This window comes from Lontra canadensis, unplaced genomic scaffold (genome assembly GCF_010015895.1).
Source record: "Lontra canadensis isolate GAN:19392208 unplaced genomic scaffold, GSC_riverotter_1.0 scaffold33, whole genome shotgun sequence".
Lineage (NCBI taxonomy): Eukaryota > Metazoa > Chordata > Mammalia > Carnivora > Mustelidae > Lontra > Lontra canadensis.
Genome location: NW_022631027.1, coordinates 13,338,041 through 13,362,061, shown reverse-complemented (window position 1 = coordinate 13,362,061; position 24,021 = coordinate 13,338,041). Strand labels below are relative to the sequence as shown.

General features: G+C 42.1%; 1 protein-coding gene across 4 annotated transcripts in view; it reads right to left on the bottom strand.

Annotated features, from left to right (window-relative positions):
- CDC14A (cell division cycle 14A) overlaps positions 1-20,718 on the bottom strand; it is a 170,507-nt gene extending 149,789 nt beyond the window's left edge. For 2 of the 4 annotated variants that reach the window (XR_004383809.1, XR_004383810.1), the window contains exons 1-2: positions 20,091-20,709; positions 19,199-19,289 (exon numbers count right to left, since the gene is read on the bottom strand). Coding sequence is in view for 1 of the 4 variants with exons in the window: in XM_032867221.1 (XP_032723112.1) it covers positions 19,199-19,289; positions 20,091-20,139 (140 nt within the window). In the remaining 3 variants the exon portion in view is untranslated. Of the gene's footprint in view, positions 1-19,198; positions 19,290-20,090 lie in introns of all 4 variants that reach the window. The other 2 variants (XR_004383811.1, XM_032867221.1) reach the window with 2 other exon arrangements.
- Positions 20,719-24,021: the final 3,303 nt, after the last annotated feature.

Genomic DNA, 24,021 nt, shown 5'->3' with positions numbered 1-24,021 from the left:
CATCTCCAGGCTACAGTCAGCAGTCCGCGGTTCTCTCGTACCTACTATCATGAATTTCACGGATAACCCTATGGAAGAGAGATCGACAGCTTCCACACTTGAGACCCAGCATCAGCCTTTTCATCTTCATCTACCTCCGAACCTCACATTTACAGGTCCTTCCATCACCTGGAACTCAGAACAGCTAAAACTCAACCCATCCTTCCTTCAAATCAGCCCGCCAGACTCAAAACATTTGCTTCTGACAGTTACTCAGGCAGGAAAACTTGCAATCACAACATGGCAACAAATTAATATCAATTTAATTCTCATATACCAGAAAAGCCACTACTCTTAAGTCATCCCTTGCTTGTCCGTTTCCTATGTTAGCAATGAAAGGCCAGAGCCTTTTCATCTCACATCCTTAATGTTTAAATTCTGCCTCTCCCCAGCCCAATCATCCTGTATTACACTCTGAAGATTAATCTTCATAATATCTCACTTCTCATGTTATCTTCCCACCCGTCAAAAATGTTTAATGGCTCCTTGCTCCCTTCAGAATAATTCCTTGGCCCAGCAGTCAAAGCCCTACACCTCATCCCTCTAGCTTCCAGGATGACCTTACCTCCTGAAGGGCCCCATATAGGATCTGTATTCCAACAACCATGTCCATCCCTTATTCCCAAATACTCCATGGCATATTCTTAATCCAAGCCTCAACTCACACTGGTCTCCTTGGCTGGCATGCCCTCCTTTTCCTCTTTCTGCTCCTCTCTAACTTCCTCAAAATCCAGTTCAAATCCTACCTTTCCAGTCACCCTTAGGAAAAACTACCCTTCTCTCAAAGTTCCCAAAACTTACCATCTGAGACACTATTACATAATGTTGAATTAGCTTTTTTTTTTTTTAAAGTGTAGATCCTACCTGCCCAACTACAGAGTAAGCCTCTCTCTCTAGGGCTGTATCTTATCAGTATAGGTTGAGAAGAATATCTTGCTCATAATAAAGAACTTCAACAAATGAGTCCTCATTATGACTATTTTGCTCATTAATGCTCAGGTTCAATTTCACTAGGCCATAAATTTACTAAATATCAACAAGTTTCCAAAAAAATCCACCCCCCAAAGACCTTCATTTTGAGGGAGTCATTTACATTTTTTTCTGCTACTTAAATTAGAGTGTCATAGATATGTCACTACACTACATCAAATCTGCCAGGAACCACTTGTCTTACATAGGAATACTAAACTTGTATATATTTTTTAAGATTTTATTTATTTTATTTTGAGAGAGTGGGCAAGAAAGCATGAGCAGGGAGGAAGGGCAGAGGCGAGAGAGAGAGAGAGAAGCAGACTCCATGTTGAACAAGAAGCCGGAGAAATCTAGGCTTGATCCCAGGACCGTGAGATCATGACCTGAGCCAAGGCAGACACTTAACTGACTGAGCCACCTAGACGCCCCTAAACTTGTATATTTTATCTACATTAATCAAGTTGGTAATATTTTGGAACTTATATTCTAGGTAACACCAAAATTAGCTGTCCCTATACACAAGCTTCATGAGAGTTAAAAACACAGAGTTGCCCCAAAAAAAGGAAACTTGCAATAATTTGATGTAAAAAGTTATTGATATATTTCTAAAAAGTTCCTGGTGTACTGCTGTGTTGTAAGTATAAACAAAATACCTATGAATCCAAAATGAACTATGTTTTATTGTATCTAATTACTGACCCGTCTTGGATGGTCAACAAGAATCCACTCAAATGAATCAAAATGAAAAAAAATCTAAAAATAAGCACCTCCCAGCATGATGAAAACAGCCCTGTTTCTATTACAAAGATTTCTTTGTCCTTGAGTTATTGGAAGCAACACTCTTGGCTAATATATCTTGTTTTTTCCTACTCAAACATGAATGCTTAAAGATAAGGTGAATCTAGAATTTTTAGCTATGGTTCTATCAGCTTTTTAGATTCACTTTGAATAAATTTCAGGAAAGCATAAAAAATTTGAAGCATCTAATTCCAGTTTAGTACTAACCATTAGAAGCCAACTTCATTTTCAACTACAGTTTCAAACTGTATAGTTTCTAACTGCAGAGCCCACTTAGCCACCTGTACTTTTGGAAGCAATATGGTTAAAAAACACACCTGTTTCACCAAGCATCAGATAAGTAAACTAGTATACTCCAATAAGACAAGAAAAAGTACATCAAATACAAACCATGTCCTTAAGTTGATCTGTACTCTCCAACATGGTAGCCAATAGCCACCTGTGGCTATTTAAATTTAAATTAATTAAAGTTATACACCCTATTTCTATCACAGCATTATTTACAACAGCTAAGATATGGGACCAACACAAGTGTACACACATAGATGAATGAATAAAGAAGAAGTGGTGTGTATGGACACACACACACACACACACACACACACACAGGAATATTACTCAGCCATAAGAAAGGATGAGATCACACCATATGTGACGACATGGATGGACCTAGAGGGTATAATGTTAAGTGGAGTAAGTCAGATTGAGAAAGACAAATACCATATGACTGTACTCATATGTGGAATCTAAAAAAGCAAATGAATAAACAAACACAAAGCAGAACCAGAGAGCAAACAAAATGGGTGAAGAGGGGTGGGAGATACAGGCTTCCAGTTATGGAATGAATAAGTCATGGGGATATAAGCTTCAACACAGGGAAAATAGTCAACGGTACTGTAAAAGTGTTGTATGGTGACTGACAGTAGCAAATTTGTGGTGACTGTAGCATAACGTATAGAGATGTTGAATCACTATGTTGTACACCTAAAACTAATGGAATATTGTGTCAACTATATTCAAATAAAAAAATTTTAATTAATATTAAAGTTAAATAAAATAAAAATTCAGTTCTCCCATCATATTAAGTAACCCATTTCAAGCATTCAAAAACTACATGTAGCAATGGCTACTGATTTGGAAAATGAAAATATAGACAATGTTCTGCAATGACAGAAAACACCAATCAAGATAAAAAGATAAGAGGAGAACAAAAATAAGTATAAAACACTAGAGAAATTGCCAAGGAACCTGAGTGAGGTAAGGATAAAGTCTTTGAAGAAATTGAGGTCCTTCCCCTTCAGAGGCTCACATGCTCCCAACAGTGAAATTAGGCTCTGGGAATTCCTCTCCCCTTTTGTTCAAGGTCGTCATATTTCCAAAAAGACAATTAGAGACCTAGAGCAGGGGAGGAGAGAAATAGAAGGGATCCTGGACCCATTCTCCTCTACTGTCCCTCAAAGAAACAAGCTGCGGGAAGAGCATCAGACAGCTACACCGAAGACGCTACACCTGCATCTTGACCACGACACCAAGTAAAGGGTAGATGAAAAGCAACCTGAACCCAGAGTTTCCCACATCACAAGATCTTAAAGCTAAGTGGGCCAGCTTTCATATTTCACAAAAAGGGAAATGAGCCTCAAGTCATACTAAGAAATGGAGTCAAAACCTTTGCACAGCCAAAAGCAATTTAAAACAGGTCTTTAAAAGTCAGAATTGTTGGGGCACCTGGGTGGCTCAGTAGGTTAGGGCCTCTGCCTTCAGCTTGGGTCATGATCCCAGGGTCTTGGGATCGAGCCCCGCATCGGGCATTTTGCTTGGCAGGGACCCTGCTTCCTCCCCTCTCTCTTTGCGTGCCTCTCGGCCTAATTGTGATCTCTGTCTGTCAAATAAATAAATAAAACCTTAGAAAAAAAAAATCAGAATTGTTGCAGGCAAATACAAAGCCAACAAACTCTACCTTAAGGTCATTTTATATATTCCTTCCTCATAAGTGTTGGCATTTCTAAGAATATATATGTATTTATAATAATAGAGTTTTATGTTTTTATATTGTTTTCTTACTGGCTAAATACATTTTGAAAATGTCAAGATCATTGGGGGAAAATGGTCATGGCTGCTCACACTGTTCTGGGTTATCACCAACTTTGATACAATAAAGCACCATGAATAAAGAACACGCCTTCCAACAACAAGCTTCTTTTTTTTTCTTTACTTTTTTATTTAAATTCCAGTTAGTTAACAGAGAGTATTAGGTTTGAGGTGTACAATATAGTGACTCAACATTTCCATACAATACCTGCTGCTCATCACAAATGCTCTCCTTAATCCCTGTCACCTATTTCACCCATCCTCCTGCCCATCTCCTCTCTGGTAACCAGCAGTTTGTTCTCTATGGTTCCACAGTATGTTCTCTAGAGTTAAGGGTCTGTTTTCTTGGATTGCCTCTCTCCCTCTCTCTCTCTCTCACTCTCTCTTTTTTTTCTCTTTGCTCACTTGCTTTGTTTCTTAAATTCCACATATGAATGAAATCATATGGTATTTGTCTTTCTCTGACTTATTTGGCTATAGTCTCTAGCTCTACGCATGTCATTGCAAGTAGCAAGATTCCATTCTTTTTATGGCTGAGTAATATTCCTGTGTGTGTGTGTGTGTAGACACACACACACCTTCTTTATCCATTCATCAACAGACACTTGGGCTATTTCCATATCTTGGCTATTGTAGGTAATGTTGCTGTAAGCACTGGGGTGCACATATCCCTGTGAATTAGTATTTTGTATTTTTGGGGTAAATACCTAGCAACAACGTGCTTCTTTATAAGAATCCTCCTCACCCGAGGTGGGGGAAAATGGAAACACATTTAATAAGCCAGACCATTACTAGAGAGAAATATTAAAATACAAAAACCAATTGGTATCAATTGAAATAAATCAAATGTGTTAGAGAGTATAAAATATGTACTTGGGCAACTTGTAAGCAAGGCAGGAGAATGAAGAAGTTGGGCTCAGGGTAGAAGAGAAGAAATAGAAGTCATCAACCCAGGGAAAGTGAAAGAGGAGGGAAAATGGCAGAGATGAGCCCTGCAGAGATGTAAGAAAGAAAAACCTGAGGACAGAGCGGACTCCTAAGCCTGAAGTCAATGACACTAGATAGAGTCTTCTCCATTCTGGCAATTCCCAGGAAGAGCCCTCCAGAGCCACAGTCAAGCAATGGTTACCACTTTTTCTTGGGTAGGGGAGGGGGGGGTAATCTGGTCTCATTTGGGCTCATTTGGGCTCATTTGGGCAGGGAAAACCGTGGATATATTATTTGATTATTTCAGATACCTTCAGCTTTCCCTCCAAAGCAATGAAGGAACAAACCAACAAATTAATCTCTCTTATCTATTTGTAAATTTTCCCTTGTAAATTGGCAAATTATGGGTCAAGAACCAGAATGAAACTCATGAATTATTCAGTAAAAATCAGTCAATCTGTCTTTTATTTGGTAAGTATAAATAGCTAAAATCAAATTCTTTCCCGTTTCAAAAGGAAAGAAGTTAAAAGAATTGGAGTCTTGCAAGTAGGGAAGAGAGAGTCATCTCCTTCTGGGAAGAAAAAAGAAATGGGAGCCCAAGATCAGAGCAATCATTTACCAGGATCATCCACTGCCCACAGGGTCACCCAATACCCACACAGTCACCTAACATCCACAGTGCTGGCCCTACAGATGTGAAGTAAAATATAAATTGGGCCTAGAAGCCCTTTGATTATACCCAAAATGTCTAACTCTTCTCATAGACTTATGAAGTATATGACATATAATTATTTTGTGTTGGGTTTTTCAAACAAACTCTAATTTAAGTGGGTCCATTCTCAGAGAAACCGTTCCTTAAAGCACTATCGTATCTTATTCTATGTATCAGAAGATTCATCTAAAAATTTTCAACTCCTCAGCAAAAAGATAAGCCATGTTCCAAGCAGCACTCATTCATTCAACAAAGTTTGTGACCACCTACTCTGGGCAAGACACTGTAAGTTAGTATATTCATCAGAGTACTGACAATGCAAAAAAAAATTTTTAATTTTATTTATTTGGGAGAGGGGCAAGAGGGGAGGGAGAGGGAGAGATCATCTTGAGCAGACACTCCACACTGAATGTGAAGCCCAATGTGGGGCTCAATCTCACAACCTTAAGATCATGACCTGAGCCAAAACCAAGAGTCAGATGCTCACCCAGGTGCCCCCAGGTGCCCCCACAACAAAAACTGTTTAACTTCTTTATAAATAGGATCGAAAAATTCCATAAGATTATTGTAAGGCATACCAACTCTTCAATTTTTTACCAGCACTGCTGACAGTTTTTGTCTATTCATTCACTCACTCACTCAAATATTTACTGAAAGCCTGCAGACTGCTATTCCCTACTTAAAAGGAGCTCACCAACTAATGAAAAGACAAGTAAACATTATCACAGTGTGATAAATGCTGAGTAGCATAAGTACAGTGAGATATGAGATTATATACAGTAAGTACATCCAAAGTACAGTGAGATTATATATATGTGTGAATATGTATAAAATTTTGGTGACATTAATCAGTGCAGCCCATGGGCTCTACACACCACCTAATATTTTCCCTATAACTGGAATATTATCCACACCCCTCCAGTGAGATGATGAAGTTCTTAATATGGCTGAAACTCATAATAATCAAATTTCAAAAAGGCTTCAACTGCTCAGCAAACACTAATCTAAGATCAAAGTACACCGCGAAGCCCTTATAACTCAAGGCTTACATTCAAGCCCTTATGGCATCACAAACCACACACTGACATTGACTTCCAGGGAAGAGAGATGGCACATGGGAGAAACTCCCCAGCTCCATGTCAGTCATATAAAGTCTGATATAAAACTAAAGACCACTGGGAAGTAAGGGGTTCGAATCCCAATTTGATCCCTCGGTGTCTCTGGGCTGGTGCCTTATGGGACTCCACATCCTCATCTCAGATGAAGCTGCTGAATTAAGGCTTCTAAAGTTCTTTCCAAATGTTTTATCATATCATATCATATCATATATCAGCTTTCTAGTTATTATATACATTATAGGCTATTAGATATAATATATAATCTGTGTGTGTGTGTGTATGCATATATACTAGAGTTTAAAGAATCTAAGATTCTAGGGCATCTGGGTGGCTCAGTTGGCTAAGCATCTGCCTTCTGCTCAGGTCATAATCCCAGGGTCCTGGGATCAAGTCCCTTATCAGGCTGCTATCAGGGAGTCGGCTTCTCCCTCTCCTTTCCCTCTCCCTCTGTCCCTCCCCCTCCCCTCTGCTCATGTTCTTTTTCACTTGCACTCTCTCTCCAAAAATAAATAAATAAAATCTTTAAAAAAAGAAAAAAGAGTCTATGACTCAAGTTATACATATTGAACAAACCCATTCAACAGTTCACATGTTTCCCAAGGGCTACAGGCCCTAATAGATGCATTCCACCCTCCCAGTGTGTTGAGTCTGAGTACAAAGGCATTTCCTTCAGAATATCTCCTCAAAGAAGGGGAAGAACCTCAGTTTCCTCCCTGAAATTCACTAGGCTTTCTGCACAGCTGGGGAACAAACCCACAGACCACAAAGTGGCTTCATAAGATAGGAAGCTTGATCTCATTACCATTTATTTGCCTGCATGAAGTTTGACATCTGTTGAGATCATAAAGGAAGGGGAGAACGCCAGTATCGACTCTGACTCCTGGTCTTTGGTACATTATTCTAGGTTTTTAGAAAAGTCCACAACACCGGAAATATGAGGAAGTTTTCTCCGCTTAGTACCTTCCCTCCCTGGGGCAAGGAACAAGCCCTTGCTGCTGCTGTAAAATAGGTTAGTGTTGCCACTTTGCCTTAAAGCCAAACAACAGACTAGATGGTATCAAGGAAACTTGCAGCATCAGAAGAAAAAATGACTGGAAGAAACTTCCAGTCATTCTGTGACTTCCCTCTTTGGAGCAAGTCAATTAATGAAAACCCCCTCTGAGGCTCACAGTAATAAAAACAAGAGGAGATTTCTTCAGGAATGCACTGGCAAAATTAAAATTCACTCCCACAGAAACATTCTCAAGCAGTATAAGTTAACCTCTTTATTCAATGGCAGATATTGAGGGAGAGAGGACTATGCAGACAGCATACTCACAGCTTTGATAGAAGACAGAATGTACCCTCCTCACATTTCATAAAGCAACTAAGGCCTTGAAAAGGAAAATAACTGGACTCCTGGACAGCTCAGTCGGTTAAGTGTCTGCCTCGGCTCGGGTCATGATCCCAGGGTCCTGGGATCGAGTCCCACGTCAGGCTCTCTGCTCTTTAAGACCGAATGTGCAAGGGAGTCTGCTTCTCCCTCTGCCCCTCCTCCTATTCTATCTCTCTCTCTCTCTCTCTCAAATAATAAATAAATAAAATCTTTAAAAAAAATAAAAGGAAAGGAAAACAATTACTCTATAACCCAGTGAAGATCATATTACCCCTCTAAACACTTGGAATTAAAAGCAAAACCTTCATACTTGCCTGTGAGGCCCAGGCTGGTGCAGCCCCTACCTCTCTCTCTCTCTTTGGGGCTTCATCTTCCTGCTTTTAATACTAGTAAGCTCCAGCCAAGCTATTCCTTTTAGTCCCTGCCTCAGGCCGTTAGCACATTCACCCTCCCAGGCCTAATAAACTTCTACCTACCCTTTAGGTGTCAGCTCTACTCACACTTCCTCAGAGACTTCTTCCCTGATCCCACACCCACCTCGGCCTCACCCCACTTCACACATCGCCCCACGCTCCCACCCCACCCCCACAGGCCAGGCTCCATTGTCATGTGCTTCTTGGATCTTTCCTTCAGAGTACTTACAAATAATCCTATGTCTGAATATTTGACCAATATCCTCCCTATCGCCCACTGCACCATAGAAGCTCCAGGAACCTGGAGCTGAGTTCGAATGTGCTCACTGTCATGTTACCTCCCTAGCACCTGGCACAGAAGTGACTGAGTAAGGAATGAAAGACTGAGATGTGGTTGGTTCATCTGCCAAAACCCTGCCTATTTCCATTTAATCCTTCTAAGCCATACACCAGATTAATGTGGGGAGAGATATCAGGTATTATATTTTATTTATCAATGGTCACATAATAAAACTAACTGGACAAAATTAACAAAAATGACCTAAGACGTAAACGCGGTAAAGGGGAAGGAGAACAGCAGGATGGCCCACCTCTCTACTGCTGGGAAAGGTCTAGAGTCCAGCCCCACCACCCCCCTTCAGCCTGTATCTTTATCACGGGCTTGCTCCCCAGGTGGCCTGCTCCAGAAGTAACCCCCAGTCTGAAAAGATTTACCCTGACTATACATCACCTCAATTCCTTTTGTCTTAGCAGCCCCTTCAGTTCTGAGAGCTTTGCCCATTAAATCATCCTAAGCCTTTATTTTCGGGTTTTCTAGAGCTGCAGCCAATCTGCTGTGGGGCTTGTGAAACAGGTGCAAAGTCGGACCCTAGTTAGGGGCTATCAGAACAGGAAAGGCACTCTTTTACAAGCCCATCATTCACAGCTTCCTAGAAGAGGCCTTTTTAAAACCTTTTTATCTCACATTAAGGAAAAAAAAAAAAAAAGTCTTTAACATTTCAGACTAATCCAGCTGCAGAGAATCAATAACTAACTACCAAGACTAATGTAAATGCTGTATCAATACCATGCCCTCTTAAAACAAAGAGAAATGTATATAGTAAGAAATCAGTTATTTGGGGCACCTGGGTGGCTCAGTCAGTTAAGCAGCTGACTCTTGATTTCAACTCAGGTCATGATCTCAGGGTCATGAGATTGAGCCCCATATTCAACTCTGCACCAAGCATGGAGCCTGCTTGAGATTCTCTCTCTCCCTTTCCCTCTGCCCCTACCCCCTTCTCCCCCTCTGGCTGGCAGGCAGGCAGGCAAAGAAAGAAAGAGAGGGAGGGAAGGAGGGAGGAAGGAGGGGTAGGGAGGGAAGAGGAAGGAAGGAAGGAAGGAACAAGAGAGGGAGGGAGGGAGGAAAAAAATGAATGAATAAATAAATCAGTTATTCAAGGATCCCTAATTCAGAAATCCCAATCTGGAATAAAAATGAGAATTGTAAGTGAGCCAATAAACAAAGTCATATTGTTTCTTCTAAAGCCTGCCACAAAATCCATGCCCTTTTTTTTTTAAGATTTTATTTATTTATTTGAGAGAGGGAGAGAGAGCACCGAGAAAGAGGGAGAAGAAGACAACTCCCTGCTGAGCAGAGAGCCCAATATGGGGCTAGATCCCAGAACCGTAGGATCATGACCTGGGCCGAAGGAAGATGCTTAACCGACTGAGCCACACAGGTGCCCCAAAATCCACACCCTTTAGCTGTGTTTATAAGAAAGTTCCACTCTCACACAGGGTCTATTTAGTCTTATTTTGTACCAAAGGCCAATAAAATATGATGTCTGGTTTCTACGTTCATAGTATATTAGACTCATAAGACCATATGGAGGAGGAAGCAATTGGGGCGGCTACACTGACAGTAATGTCAAAAGCTAACCCAATAGTAAGCAGCACCTAAAACGTACTCAACTCCTAGTAGTTAGCTATCAATAAAAACTGACTGAATAAATTAAAACCACTAAAAGATAACAAGATGTTTAGCAAACAGGCACCATCTGCTACATAAACAGAGAGCCCTTCATTCCTTAGAAGCAGCTAAAACCATCCCTGAATTACAGTGAAACTGTACAACCAATGAACTTGTAGTAATAGAGTCTGAGTATTACAGAAAAACAAAAGGTAAATCATAAGCAGTAAACTCTTCAAGAAGGCGGAAATGCAGACTCACCTTAGAAAAGTTCCACAAATTATAAAACTGCTTTCATATTTCAAGATGTGATTTCCCAACTCACTTGTAAGAGCTGCCTCCCTGGAATGCCACATTCCCAAACACAACCAGATAAATGCATTATTAGAACATACCCATCAAGGAGAACAAATGTGAAATAAACCATCTTTCCTGGTTCTCCAAAACAAAATTAAATTTTATAACCAAAGAACAAGTCCAAACCAGCAAATTCCTCATCAATAGGATGTGAACATCTTTAAGACCAAAATATTAAAGTGTATAGATTAATACATGAAACATTTTATTCAGGGGCTCTGAGTTGGTTAAGCCTCTGCCTTCAGCTCAGGTCATGATCCCAGGGTCCTGGGATGGAGCCCTACATCATCAGGGAGTCTGCTTCTCTCTTTCTCTCTCTCCCTCTGCCCTTCCCACTGCTCGTTCTCTCTCTCTCTCAAATAAATAAAATCTTTAAAAAAAAAAACACATTTTATTCAAAAACTATAATTCACACACACTATTTCTTATAAAGGAACTCACTATCAATTACAAATAACTGTGATCATTCACCAGATGTTTCCAAGTTGTCAGAACCAGAAATAAACAGTACATACTTTCAATAAATAAGGTGATATTTTGATGGTTCTCATTCAACATCTGATTCTCTGGTGGTCCTGGAAGTACTTAGATGATTAACAAAACTCAAGTTCTTTTTAGGTAAATTCAAAGTAAAGCTCAAAAAAAGTTGTTTTTTTTGTTTGTTTGTTTTTAAAGAAACAATGAATTTGACACATAGCTTAGAAAGCCCAGTTCAAATCAGGGAGTCAGAAAGGAACTTCAGATCACTGTCCCATCCACCTTCTCAGTTTTTAAACAAGTAAATATCTAAAACTCCTGAGCAAGTGTTGTCTGTTTTCTCCTTAAAGTTCACAAAAGACAAAGATTCCTCCTTTTATTTTCATTATAAACCCCCCTTTTTACTTCCTTTCCCTATCCCCAAAACAAAACCAAGCACTAAAAAGGCAAACCTTTCTCTGATTTACATAAATTGCCTGCTATAATGTATCTCTTCGTCCCAGTCATACAGACCAGAAACCTTGAATTTACATGTTCAATTCCTCACCCCCATCCCTGACCTGGTCAATCCCAAATACAGTCAATCCATCCCTTCTAGCTTCTTCACCCTGTTCTCCCTCTGGCCTTTCTGTTGCCACTGCTACAACCCTAATCCAGTCCTCCCACAGCCTAACCAGACCCCCACTTCCCAGCCGAAACCAGAGCTCTCTGCCACTGATAAACCCGCACAACAGAGGTCCAAACGGCTTTCTATCATGTAGTCTCCAACTATGTGTCCAGCCCCACCTGGGACCTCCATGCATTCAAACATTTTGCCTCACCTAAGAGAATCTTGCTAACTCCAAACACTGGAATCTCTACTTTCTTTCCTTCCTCTTCTGCTCTTTCATTCATTCAGCTAAAATTTCTTGAGCACCAGCTGTGCGTCAGGCACCGTGCTGGGTTGTAGGGATACAATGGTAAACAAAAACAGGTAGTACATGTCCTCACAGAGATGGTAAAATACACTCTGCTCTTCTGTGCCCTTCAAAAGCGAGTTCAAACCCCTCTATGAAGTTGTTATCACCCTGGGCGGTAATAATCTCCATGTCTCTTGGATTCCTAAAAAATACCTTTGCAGATTTTGCCGTATTTTGCCCTTCACTGTGTTTGTATTCACTGCCTTATGTATTTGTGTACTCCCAAAGCTTTAGCACAGAATCCACACTGAAAGCTAGCTCACCTAAATGGTGGTTCCTTCTCCAGCAATTTCCAATCATTTCTAAGTTTTAAGTTTCGTTTTTTTCACTTCCTATGAAAATGCGTCAAGGGTCTTTTTTCTCTTCCTTTTCTTTTAAGCACAAAGGTGTATTAAAGCTGTGGGTAAGTAAAAGTCATTTGCTTTGGGCTTTGGAATGTGTTTATGAACTTACAAATGAGAACATCTGATGTCTTAGGAATCTACTTCAAACAAAATAATGAAGCCGCCCCATGGTGATTTGGCATCGAAAGAACTTGGACGGCAGACAGCTCCCCATTGGACACTCCGACAGCCCATTTAGATCCCTCTGTCAGGCTGCCTGATTAAGACTGCACTGAGTTTTAACTGAGTCTGTAGCACCTTGGTTAAATTTTGTGTTTTTGTCAGGCTCATCTCAAGCAAATTGAAAGAACTGAATCGTAATTTGTCCTTATGAAGATTAGAGATAGACTACCCACAATGAAGGTTTAATAAGTCAAAACAGCAAGTATGTTTTTAATGATTTATTTATTTATTCTAAAGAGAGCGCACACTCAGGAGAGAGGGGCAGAAGGAGAGAAAAACTCAAGCAGACTCCACACTGAGCGGGAAGCCTGACTCAGGACTCAATCCCATGACCCTCAGATCACGACCTGAGCTGAAACCAAGAGTTGGCCGCCCAACAGACTGCACCACCAGTGCACAGCAAGTATTTAATTAAATCAATACCTAGAAAGTAAAATTTGACTCTAGTATGCCACTAAATTTAGAACTGGCTGGTTCGTGTATACACAGAAATGTGCATTTCCTCATCACATATACTATGTGGTACTCTTGGTGGTTATATATATACACACACACATACATACACACCTAAAACTTACATGTTCAAAACAGAGGAGGAGAAAAAGTAGCACTGAACACTGCTGGGTTATTTTTGCAAGGTTAGGATGGAAGAAAGGAGAAAGGGAGAAGAAAGGGGTAAACACGTCATCTTTTAAAGCTAAAGAGTTTTCTTTCTGAGTTTTTAGGAGAATTCTATATAGAAACGATTATATCTTAAGTTACAACAGTTAAGAAGCAACAACATTTCACTAGACAGCCTGCAAAAGAAGTTTTCAGAAGCTGGGCTTCTTTTGTTTTCATCCATCCTATTAATATAGAATGATAATTAATTCAATTTATTTATTAATTTATTTAGTCCACTGAAAGGGGAAAAAAAAAAAAGCAAAATTACACCCACAAAAGTGGAAGTGGAAAAATCATTTTCATTACCAGCACACATTCCTAGATACGGCCTAGACATAAAGTTGGTGCCCACACTCTCAGCAGCTCGCTTCTAACCAAAGCCATCGCCGCTCAAATTAGAAGGGCCAGGCCTGCCAGGGAGGGGCGAAGTGCTTCTGTACCCTCCCCACCAGCCTCCGGCTCTAGACAACTGGGAACTTGCTAGAAGCCTAAGATCATGAACTCCAGGGCCAATTACCCACAGCCTGAATCCCAGCTCAACAACTTAACTACCAGCTCAGTGACCTCTGAGCCTCAGCTTTCTCATCTGTAAAATGGTCATAATAATGGCACCTAACTCCCAGGGTTCTTCTGAAGCCTGAGTGAATGCATACAGAGCACAAGAACACTACCTGGCACGGGACTATAAATGTAAGCTATTGTTATGATTTGCTTTTTATTCCAAAATTCAACTATATCTCCTCTTCTTTCACTATCATAGCAACTGATAATGAGAACTGGGGTACCAAATGATGGCCCTAAGATGCTATAAGATCATATATTTGAGCATGTCCATAAAAAGCATTAGCCTTTCCATTAAATTAACCTACTTGCCATATTATTTGAAATATTTTAGATTTGTTTATTTTAGAGAGAGAGAGAGCATGAGCAGGAGGGGCAGAGGCAGAGGGAGAGAGAGAAATTCCACCCATCTCCCCTCTGAGCAAGGAACTGAAAAGGGGCTTGAGCTCATGACCCTGAGATCACAACACAAGCCAAAACCAAGAGTCGGTCACCCAAAGGACTGTGCCACCCAGGCACCCCTGCCACATACTAAATTGAAAACAAAAATCAAAAATAAAAAGGGTTCCTTCTCACTCCATTCCCACACATATTTCCAGGCAAGGGAAGTTTTTCTCTATTTCTCTCAAGGATGTCCTAATCCACATTCTGACTCATACCTCTTCTACAGACTATTCTTATCATTCTTCTATATATTATTTACCAAAGAATCCCTGGTTGCATTAATATCAGGGTGCTTAATAGAGTTTAAATGAAAATTGAACATTTTAAATTATTTAAATCTTCAATTGAGCTAATTAGTCCTCATTAGAGGCTGCTCATTCTTCCATACTAAAACAGTGGGTGAAATGCTTCAAGTCACTTCGGAAACTGCTTAATATTCAGTCCCCAGAGTATGTCCATGAAAAGTTCTCTCCTGCATTTTCAATACCTTCCCTTTGCAAACATAGTGAGAGGAGAGATAAAAGTGGACAAGGCTGGAAATGGAGACCCTCTACACTATCCTTCACAGCAAACTGGCTTTCCATGTGTTAACATCCAACCCTGTTCCCATCATCATAGTCAGGAGGGGCATACAAAGGTTACAACAATTAACATATTTCATCTCCCTAACTTTTGAGCCAAAAATATGTGAGCCAAGTTATAAAAAGTAAGCCTCTATTTGGATTACAGGGCCCCATTCCAAAACCAAAGAATTATCCTTTCTGGAGAGCTGCGTGTTATTTGTAGCTTAATCAAATACAGATAAATCTTTGAAAGGCTCCCTTTTTATGGGGCTATTTTTGTCCCATGGGTGTGTTAGCCTATACTCTGATTTTAATCCTGATCTGTGAAATCACAACTCAAGGATAAATGTATGGCTTTCTTATCAACCATATTTTACTAAAACTGCTCAGGCCCTTATATTAAGGTGATAAATTCTGTATTAAAATCACACAGAAAATTCAGACTTTCATTTCTAATAAATCACCTCACCTCATGGTGCCACTCTGTTAAATTTTCTCCACCGGCTTCTCAGAAGGTTGCCATTACAATGATAGTGAGCGCTATCATTCCTCTTAGAACTAACTAAACACCTGTGCAAAACACAGCTGCATCCAGAGGACTGACAGCCTAATGTTTAGAGTCTACTTCCTGATTCAAAAATAATAGTTGCATTTCCAAGGTGATAATTTAGCCAGAGAGGTGGCATTTCATTTATACGTTCAGTGAGTAAGTACACAGTTATAAGGCTGTACAAGGCCTGTGTGATAATGTATGTAAACACACTCCTTTCCCTGGAGAGGTGTACAGTATGATTTGATGGTCAAGACTTTTCTCCCCACAGGACATCCTCCACAGAGAGAACACAGGTTACTATACATGCTTCCAGGGGCTTTGTAGAATCTCTCATCCTACACTTCCCAAAGAAGCAGCGCTGACAAGATGAATTCCCAGGCCTCTGTCCCTCTTTCTTTTCTTCTCTCTCTCCACTGTTTGTCCACCTCTTTCTCTATTTATTTCCTCTTCCTTCCCTTGCTTCTCTCTTCCTAGCCCTGCCTGTGAAATATGGACCTTGACATCTCCTCTGTCTTCCCCCAAATCACATCATTCTCGCAGTTTTATCAACCCTTTGGGGAAAACTCCCCAAATTTAAGAACATCAAGTCTACGCAATGGCCCTTAAATTCCTTAAATTCAACATGATCAAAATGGAATGCCAGATGTCCCCATTAATCCCAATTCTTCCACACTACTTCTTGCTCAGTGAATGGCCCCGGCAGGCTCCCTGGGACCACGGTAGTCTTAAGGACTTCTTTGCCGCCTCTTTTGCCTCAGCAACCCCCAACTCACCCACCTAATCTGTTGCCAGTCACATGGATTCAGACCTCTTCTTTCTACCACCACTGCCACCAATCCTACTCTAGGCCTTTATTTCTTCCCCTTGAACATTCTAGAATTTTTCTAAGTGGGCTTCTACTTCCACTAACCCATCTTAGATGATACTATAATATTAACTTTTTGAGAGAAGATATACATATCTCAGAACCAGAGGGTCTGGTTTCCAATTCCAGCTCTGCTACGTCTTCATTCTGTGACCTTGGGCAAGTTACCTAACCTCTCTGTACCCTAACTCTCATCATCTCTGCACACTAAGGATGATAATAGCACCGGCCTCATGGAATTGTTGAGAAAATAAAATGAATTCATGATTAATAGTTGTGGGACACCTAGAACAGCACCTAGCATACATTTAAACACTCAGTAAATGTTTGCCATTATTTGCCATTAGCCCCAATCCGGTCATACCATGGACTTCCCCAAAACCATGCAGGAGTCCAAAGGCTTCCAATGAAACAGCAGATCCCCACCCCACCATTCAGTCTACACCCTGCTGACCTTTCAACTTCATATTGCACACCCCCATGGGACCTGAATACATACCAGGTAAACTGGGGGACTTACTAGTCCCTAAACCCACTCTGGAGCCTCCTTTCTCATCCTTGCTATTCTTGTTTCTGGGATCTCTCCTGATAAAACTCTGTCCATCCTTCAAGCCAACTGTAAGTCCTCCAGGAAGCTCTTTTCTAAACACTTCAACCAAATGTGCTCCCACCTGCCTGGGAACTCCTCTTAGCACAGGGCCTATGTTAACCTGAAGACAGTTCTTTGTCTGTACTGCTCACTGCACTACTGTCATTCTCCCTATAGGCTTGTGGCTCCTCAAAGGTCCTATGTGCATTCATCATTGCCATACTCTCCAGCACCTAGCCATGAGTAATATGTTGGGGGGGGGGGTCACAAAAAAAGATGGAATCACAGCTAATCAGAACCATGGCCACCGCTGTGGCAAGGCAGCTGGGCAAGTCCAAACCAAGAGAAATGTATGCTCTGCCCATACTGGAGTCCTCGTCATAGTTTCAGATGACATCGAAACTTATAATAGAAATGGGATGGTCTCTCCAGCGAGTCTTTATAAGACACCAGAAATACTGTAGAATAAATGTAAGAGGAATGGGATTTGTCACCCTATCCTAAAATACCAATATTAAAATACACAAAAACAGTTCCTCACATATGCTCAATACTACAATCAAAAAACCATCCAGCAACTGTGTTTAGTGGTTAAAGGCCATTTCCCGCTAGATCTACCATTTAGCCATCCCTAAAGAAGTAACTCAGACCTCAACGACGGAAGCTTGTTCTGTGATATATTAACAGCCTCCGGCATGTCAGTCACTGCAGAATGGAACACCATGACACATACACAGTCCCTACCCTCAGACGCAAAAGAGGTCCCCAAACCCTAACCTCACGAAAACAAAGCCACAACAATGCACATTGCCAACAACAGAGTGCACACTCAATAAACAGCAGTGACATCATCCAGGTACCCCTGGTCAGGGAGCAGGCCCGGCAGTCCTCCATTCTGTCTAGGGGCAGAGCTGTAATCTGACACCACGGATTTAGACCTCATTGCCGCAGCAACTCTGGGCATTCATAAGCAGTAGCAAAGGGCTCTTTCATTCCCACTTCAGCCTTCAGCCATTCAAGAAGCATCCTGCCTCCAGCACCACTAGGAGAAATTCCCCAAGACACCAGTTTCAAGAATCCCTATGGTGAAGTGACAGTTAAAGATGGTTTGCTCTCAAATAAAAGATAATGCTCCTAAAAGTGGAGAATACTTTCACTCCTCAAATGCCTGGGTGGTACCTACAAATCCTTAGGCAGATCGGCCAAAATCCCTTTTAAGGTGACAAGTCCCAGGAAGCTTACTATGGTTCATTAAACTCTGTTCATGTAACTGCATGTTTGGTTAAACAACAAAAGTCAAATTAAAATGTTTAAGTTAAAATATATTGGACTACTCTGCAACACCAGCTCTTTTAAGGAGAACACACTCAAGTCAGTTCAGCCTTCCTTTTCTTTATTATCTGTTGCTTTTATTGAGTGGAGGTTTATCTCTCTTTAATTAAATTTTTATTGCCCTTAAAAGTACTAAGGTAATCCTTTCCCTGTAAATTAATTGCCTTTCACAGAAAACAGTTCCCTATTCTTATTTTACACTCTCAAATCCTAATCCCACAGAGGCAAAGTAACCAAAGAAAGTAAATCAGCACTCCTATACCACTTCCTCAAAGACAAAGAAAGCTTGAAGGGCTGAAGCTTGGGGGAAGCCAAAGAAAATCACCCAATAATTTCTCACACAGGTAAAGCCTTACTCATAGATAAGACCTGGGTACAGCTACCTCCAGCCAAACGTGTCCCACTTTCCAAAAACGAGCTGCAGAAACAAAAACATCCTGCGAGACAACAGAAGCCTTGTGAACTGAAAAGCTGAAGTGCTCCTAATACACACACTTCCCTGTACTCTGTGGGTGCCCCATAAATACTCCCCGGCTGATTCACAGGCCAATTACAGCGGCTAGCAAGGACAGAGAGTCTCCCTGGTCCTACTCTGGGGAGTGTTAGGTAACAGAAGGTTCCAATTTGTGGTGGTGGCAAGAAGAGCTAATACAGACAAAGGTTTAAAAGGAGTGGGCTGTTGACAGGTTCATATTATGTTAACTTTGCCTGCACCTCTCCCCAAGCACCTGATTCTTTAAAAAATAGTATTGTTACTTACACCACTTGTTGGGGGGGGGGGGTAAGTGAATAAAACTGCCATAAAGGTGCATAGGGTTCCCTCACCAAAGAGCCAACAGGCTAAAAGGTTGAGAAAAAAAAAAAAAAATAGAAACTTACTTTTCATAGACCAGCTCCTCATCGATGGAGAAATAGTGGGTATTTACAGTGCTTTTTGGTCTATTCCTTAAAGTAGCAAAATATAACCGATCTGAAAGACAAGTTTAAAAGACGGGAGAAAATATATGAGAAGTAGGGCAGCTGAACGTGGAGAGTGGTGATAATAAACGAAAGATCAAAATAATAACTGCTACCCATTATTTAAAGACCCCAGTAACACGTGGAATTCTTGCAGAAACCTGATCTCTCCCAGAAACCCAGAGACCCAAGAGCACAACAGAGAGGTGAGAAGGGGACCCAACTGAGACACTCAGCTAGGGGCTGGGGGTGGGGGCAGAGTTCCCACATCTCCCCTGTTTAAGGCCAGCAGGAGAGGACAGAAGCTGGGGGTACCCGTAGAACTGGAGATGCAAGTTTGGCTCAGAAATCTCCAGACCCCAGCAGCTGCGGAAGGGGAAGAGAGGCGAGCCTGCAGCTCCGAAGACTTCAAGAAGAGGAAGGGAGGAAGAGACAGGGAGGTGTGACTGGGGGGTGTCCCGAAAACCGAGGCGATCAAGAGCGGGATAAAGGAGACGGAAAAAATCAACCGGAGCAGGATCCCCACCAGCTGCTGTGTGCAGAAGCCGGACCGAACCCGGCGCTGTCCCATTACCGGGAGGGAAGGCCATCCGAGGGAGCTGCAGAGGGAACCGGGGACGCAAGAAAGACAGAGAAGCCGGAAGCAGGGGGTCCTCGGGGAGAAGGTAGTACGGAGAGGGGACGAGAGCGCGCGCAGCGGCTGCAGGACACCAGGGGCCCGGGGAAAGCCGGAGACAGCGGTTGGGACGTAGGGGTAGAAGTGAAGAGTTGGGGGCGAGGGAGGGTTGGAGGATGCGGGGCGGCTGCTGCTCACCTTTCATGAACTCGCAAGCCCCGATTAGTTCCCCTGACTCCGCTGCCATCTTAAGCGAGATACGCACGGGGGAGGACTAGGTCGTGGCCAGCTGAGGTCACCCGCCCCCGGGGGCTTCCCCACTGCCCAGGAGCCGGGAAGCTTGCAGTCCCGAACACCGAGCCCGCCCGAGAGAGGCAGCAGGCGCCGAAGGCGGAGGCGGCTGGGGGGTCAGCGCGCGGGGCGCCCCGGGGACATTCCGTGGGGAACCCGAGCCCGCTCCGCGCGGGGCGCACACGCCCCAGGCTGTGGCCGCTCCGATTCGGACCCGGCTGCTGCCGCTGCTCCGCTGCCGCCGCGCCAGTGAAACGCAGACCAGCTCTCACGGCCGGGCAAAGTCTTCCCCCCGCTCCCAAAGTGATCATGGAGGAGGAGACGTCTGGCCCCGATCGCGCCCGTGGCTACTCGTGCGACAGCGGGCAGGACTCTAGTGCCCGCCGGCTGGCAGCAGCTGCTCCGGCTCCTCCTTCGCCACCTCCTTTCAGCAGCAACTCTTCCTCCTCCTCCCCCCTAGGTCCGCCCTCAGACCGTCTTCCCCGCCCTCCCTCAGCCCCCTCCACTTTCACGGCTCTGCGGCCATCCCTTAAAGGGACAGCTCCGCTCCTTTCTCCGTGCGGGCCCCGCGCCCCAGTTACCAGGCGCCCCGCGGGTCACTAGGAGCCAGTTGCTAAGGCTTTGTTGCCGTCCTCCAATTGCTGTACAGGAAACGGGGCTCTGGGCCCAGGGGAGCCGGGCGGGGCCTCCAGACCAGAAACTTATGAATGAAACGGTGGAGTAGGGAGTGGATGTCGGGAAGGGCGCTCTTTCGGTTTCACTGGCAAGGATGCGCCGGCGCCCCCTTTTCTGCACCCACTAAGTCTTCTTAGATTTTTCTTCTCTGTCTCTCTCTCGCCCCCTCACCCACGTTCTCCTAAACTCTTGGGCGCGCGCGCGCGCATACACACACACACACACACACACACACACACACACACACTTAAAGACCTCAGATCTGCGGCCCTGCCTCCTATTAGCAAATCTTTCAAGCACTCCGCATTCCCTCCACCACTGACGGATCTTCATCTGTATTTAAAAAATGATAAAGTTTAAAAAAGAAGCGCTACCTCCTCGCTCAAAAGAACATGTACCGATTTCCTCTACACACACTGGACTTTTATATAATTTGTGCTTTGTTCTCATGGGGGAAAACGTTCCCATCCGATCCCCCACGTCCTCTCAGTGGGGCCACCACTGCGGGCGCAAAATGCCTAACATCTACACTGCTTCGGCTCAGGAGGGGGGCAAGGGAGCGAGACCGGCGGAACAGGCGACACAGGAGAGGGCCACTTGAACACGGGGGAAATAAACACAAAAGAATCTCTTTACGTAGTCTTAGCTGAAGCGCTGCAGGGAGTGGGTCGTCTCAAAAAGCCCTTGTCTTGTTTCTGTGAAGCTCCTCACACTGAACAACTTTAATACCGGGTGCCCTGCGGACGCGCCTAATTAGAGGACAGTCCCTTCGATATGAAAATGGCGCTCCGGCTCCATCATCAGAAGAGCATGCGCTCTGAGTGGTTTCTCCAGAACCAGAGAGGGATTTGCGCCCGCCTTTGGGAGAAAGGGGGCGCACCAGTGAAGAGCCGCCCCGCCAGCTTGGAAGGAGCGCTTTGAGGCGAGCGTGGAGAACTCAATTCCTTGGTCTTAGCCCGTTAGTCAGCTTTGTTGACTCTTCCAAAAAGCGAAACAGTAACAGAAAATAAATAGAAGGTGCTTGTGAAAGCCTGATTGGTTTGATTTTTTTTTAATTGCTCGAATAAGAAAAATATATGTATGTATTTCGTAGATATTCAGAAAAAATAGAACATCTCAATTCTAATCAAACATGTCCTTGTAAGAGAGTAAAAAGAAAAACCTAACATCCAATTCTTTAGACCACAAAAATGTAAAGCTGGAAGAATCATTAAAGAGCATCTCTGATACCCTATACCCCAACAGCACCGTCTATAATCTTAACGTGAAAAAAAAAAAAAAAAAAAAACTCAAGAGTTTTTGAAACTATAAAAGTCCTGAAAGATGAATTGTAGTGAGTGTTCTGTGTTGAGATGCATTCCATGTCTTACAGGCCACTGGCAATAGCTATGGAGTTCTAAAAGAGGAAAACATCTCTCAAATATGTTGTCCACGCTCACATGATTACTTGAATTTTGCCTGATATTACCCCAGTCTTACAATCTGGTGTTAACAACCATGTTGGCCAAATCAAATTATTGTATTGAAAATTTCTAACAGTTTTTTTTATGTGAAAGATGGCAAAGGAAAGCAAATGAATGTCTCAGTAAACTTAACTCCTTTGTTCAGAAGTCTGAATTCAGCGGTGGTAATCTGTTTCCAAATTTGCTTATTTAACATTTGTGTAGAATCTAAATTCACTTGCAAATTTCCGAAAAACCTCTCATCCCAGTACTGTATTAGAAAAATTGAGTGAAAAAAAGAAGTTCAATTCTCATACAACACATAAACTTCTAATTTCATGATATAGTCTAGTGAAATGAACTCTAAATCTGCATTTTCAGAGAAAGCAACTTTAACTGAACTTCCTCTTGTTATTTTCTAAAATGAATTTACAAAAACCTTTCATATAATTCTCTGGCTCAGAAATCTTGGTCATGAAAAGTGAATTACGACCAGAACAAATAGAAGTTCTTAAAATTAAGAACTCAAAATGAATAACTTTCTTTTTCCTTAGCATATTTACAATATGGATATTATAATGAAATTCTTGAGGACTTTCTAATATTTTAATGTTGCACAAAAGACAAATAAGTGATTATCAGTATAATCAAATCTCTCTAAACCAAAATCTGCGCAATGTAAAAGATATGGAATATTCTACAAGAAAAACTGTAAACAAGTTAGTGCACGCACAGCACACATCCACGTCAAGGTTCTAATGACATCATAAAACACTTTATTCCCTCAATTATCATGAGGTCAGTGTTCCTATGGGCTGCAGTTTCATAATAAAGGCATGATTTCAGTCAATGGAGGAAGATAATGGAAGAAATTTTTTCAAATCATCCAACTTAATAAAAGTGTTAGGAAATGACTAATTTTAAACAACAATAAAGAAAGTCATTTCACACATAAAGAAAATACTGAGAGAATTAAGATGTCACTCAAAGAAGAAAAGGAAGGTAATGTTATACAGAGAAATCTAGCAGTTCAGTACAAAAGTGTCTCAACAACAGTAACTCTACAAACATCACTTGAATCCTGTCTCTCACGCACTGAGAGGCAGCGTACGGACCAGTGTGTGTACCTGCAGAACTAGAAAACTCACTCTAGGAGGTAGCTCCAAAATACGTCACCAAAATATATCTGGTTCTAATTCTGCCCCTTGGGGCCATACTGATCACCCTTAGTCATTCTTGCACATAAAAACCTCTTCAAAAATGCAAAGGCAGCTTCTCTGGGCCACGGCTTCCTCTTACTCTTCCCTAGATTAAAATCCTCATTTTTTTCCAACCTTTTCTTAAATTGCATGGCTTCAAGTCCAGTTACTTTCTTCTCCAATTTGTCTACATCCCTTATAAATTGTGTCCCAGAACTGAATGCAGGCCAGTGATGATCTAGTGTGACTAGTTCTAAGATCAGAAAAAAGCACTGATAAAAGATTCAGATGAGAACAAATGTGATGAAAAATGTAAAAGAACCAAATTTTATCATTTAGCTGCAAAAAGAAGGATACTCTTCTCTCTTGTTGGAGAACAACAAGGAAAAAGTTGCTTAGGCTAATCAAAGACTGATAACTGACATTTATTATACTATTCAAAGCATCATTCTTATTAGAATATATAATGGGAATGTGCTCTTTTAGTTGCTTTTTCAGTCATAAGCAAGTAAAAAAATATTT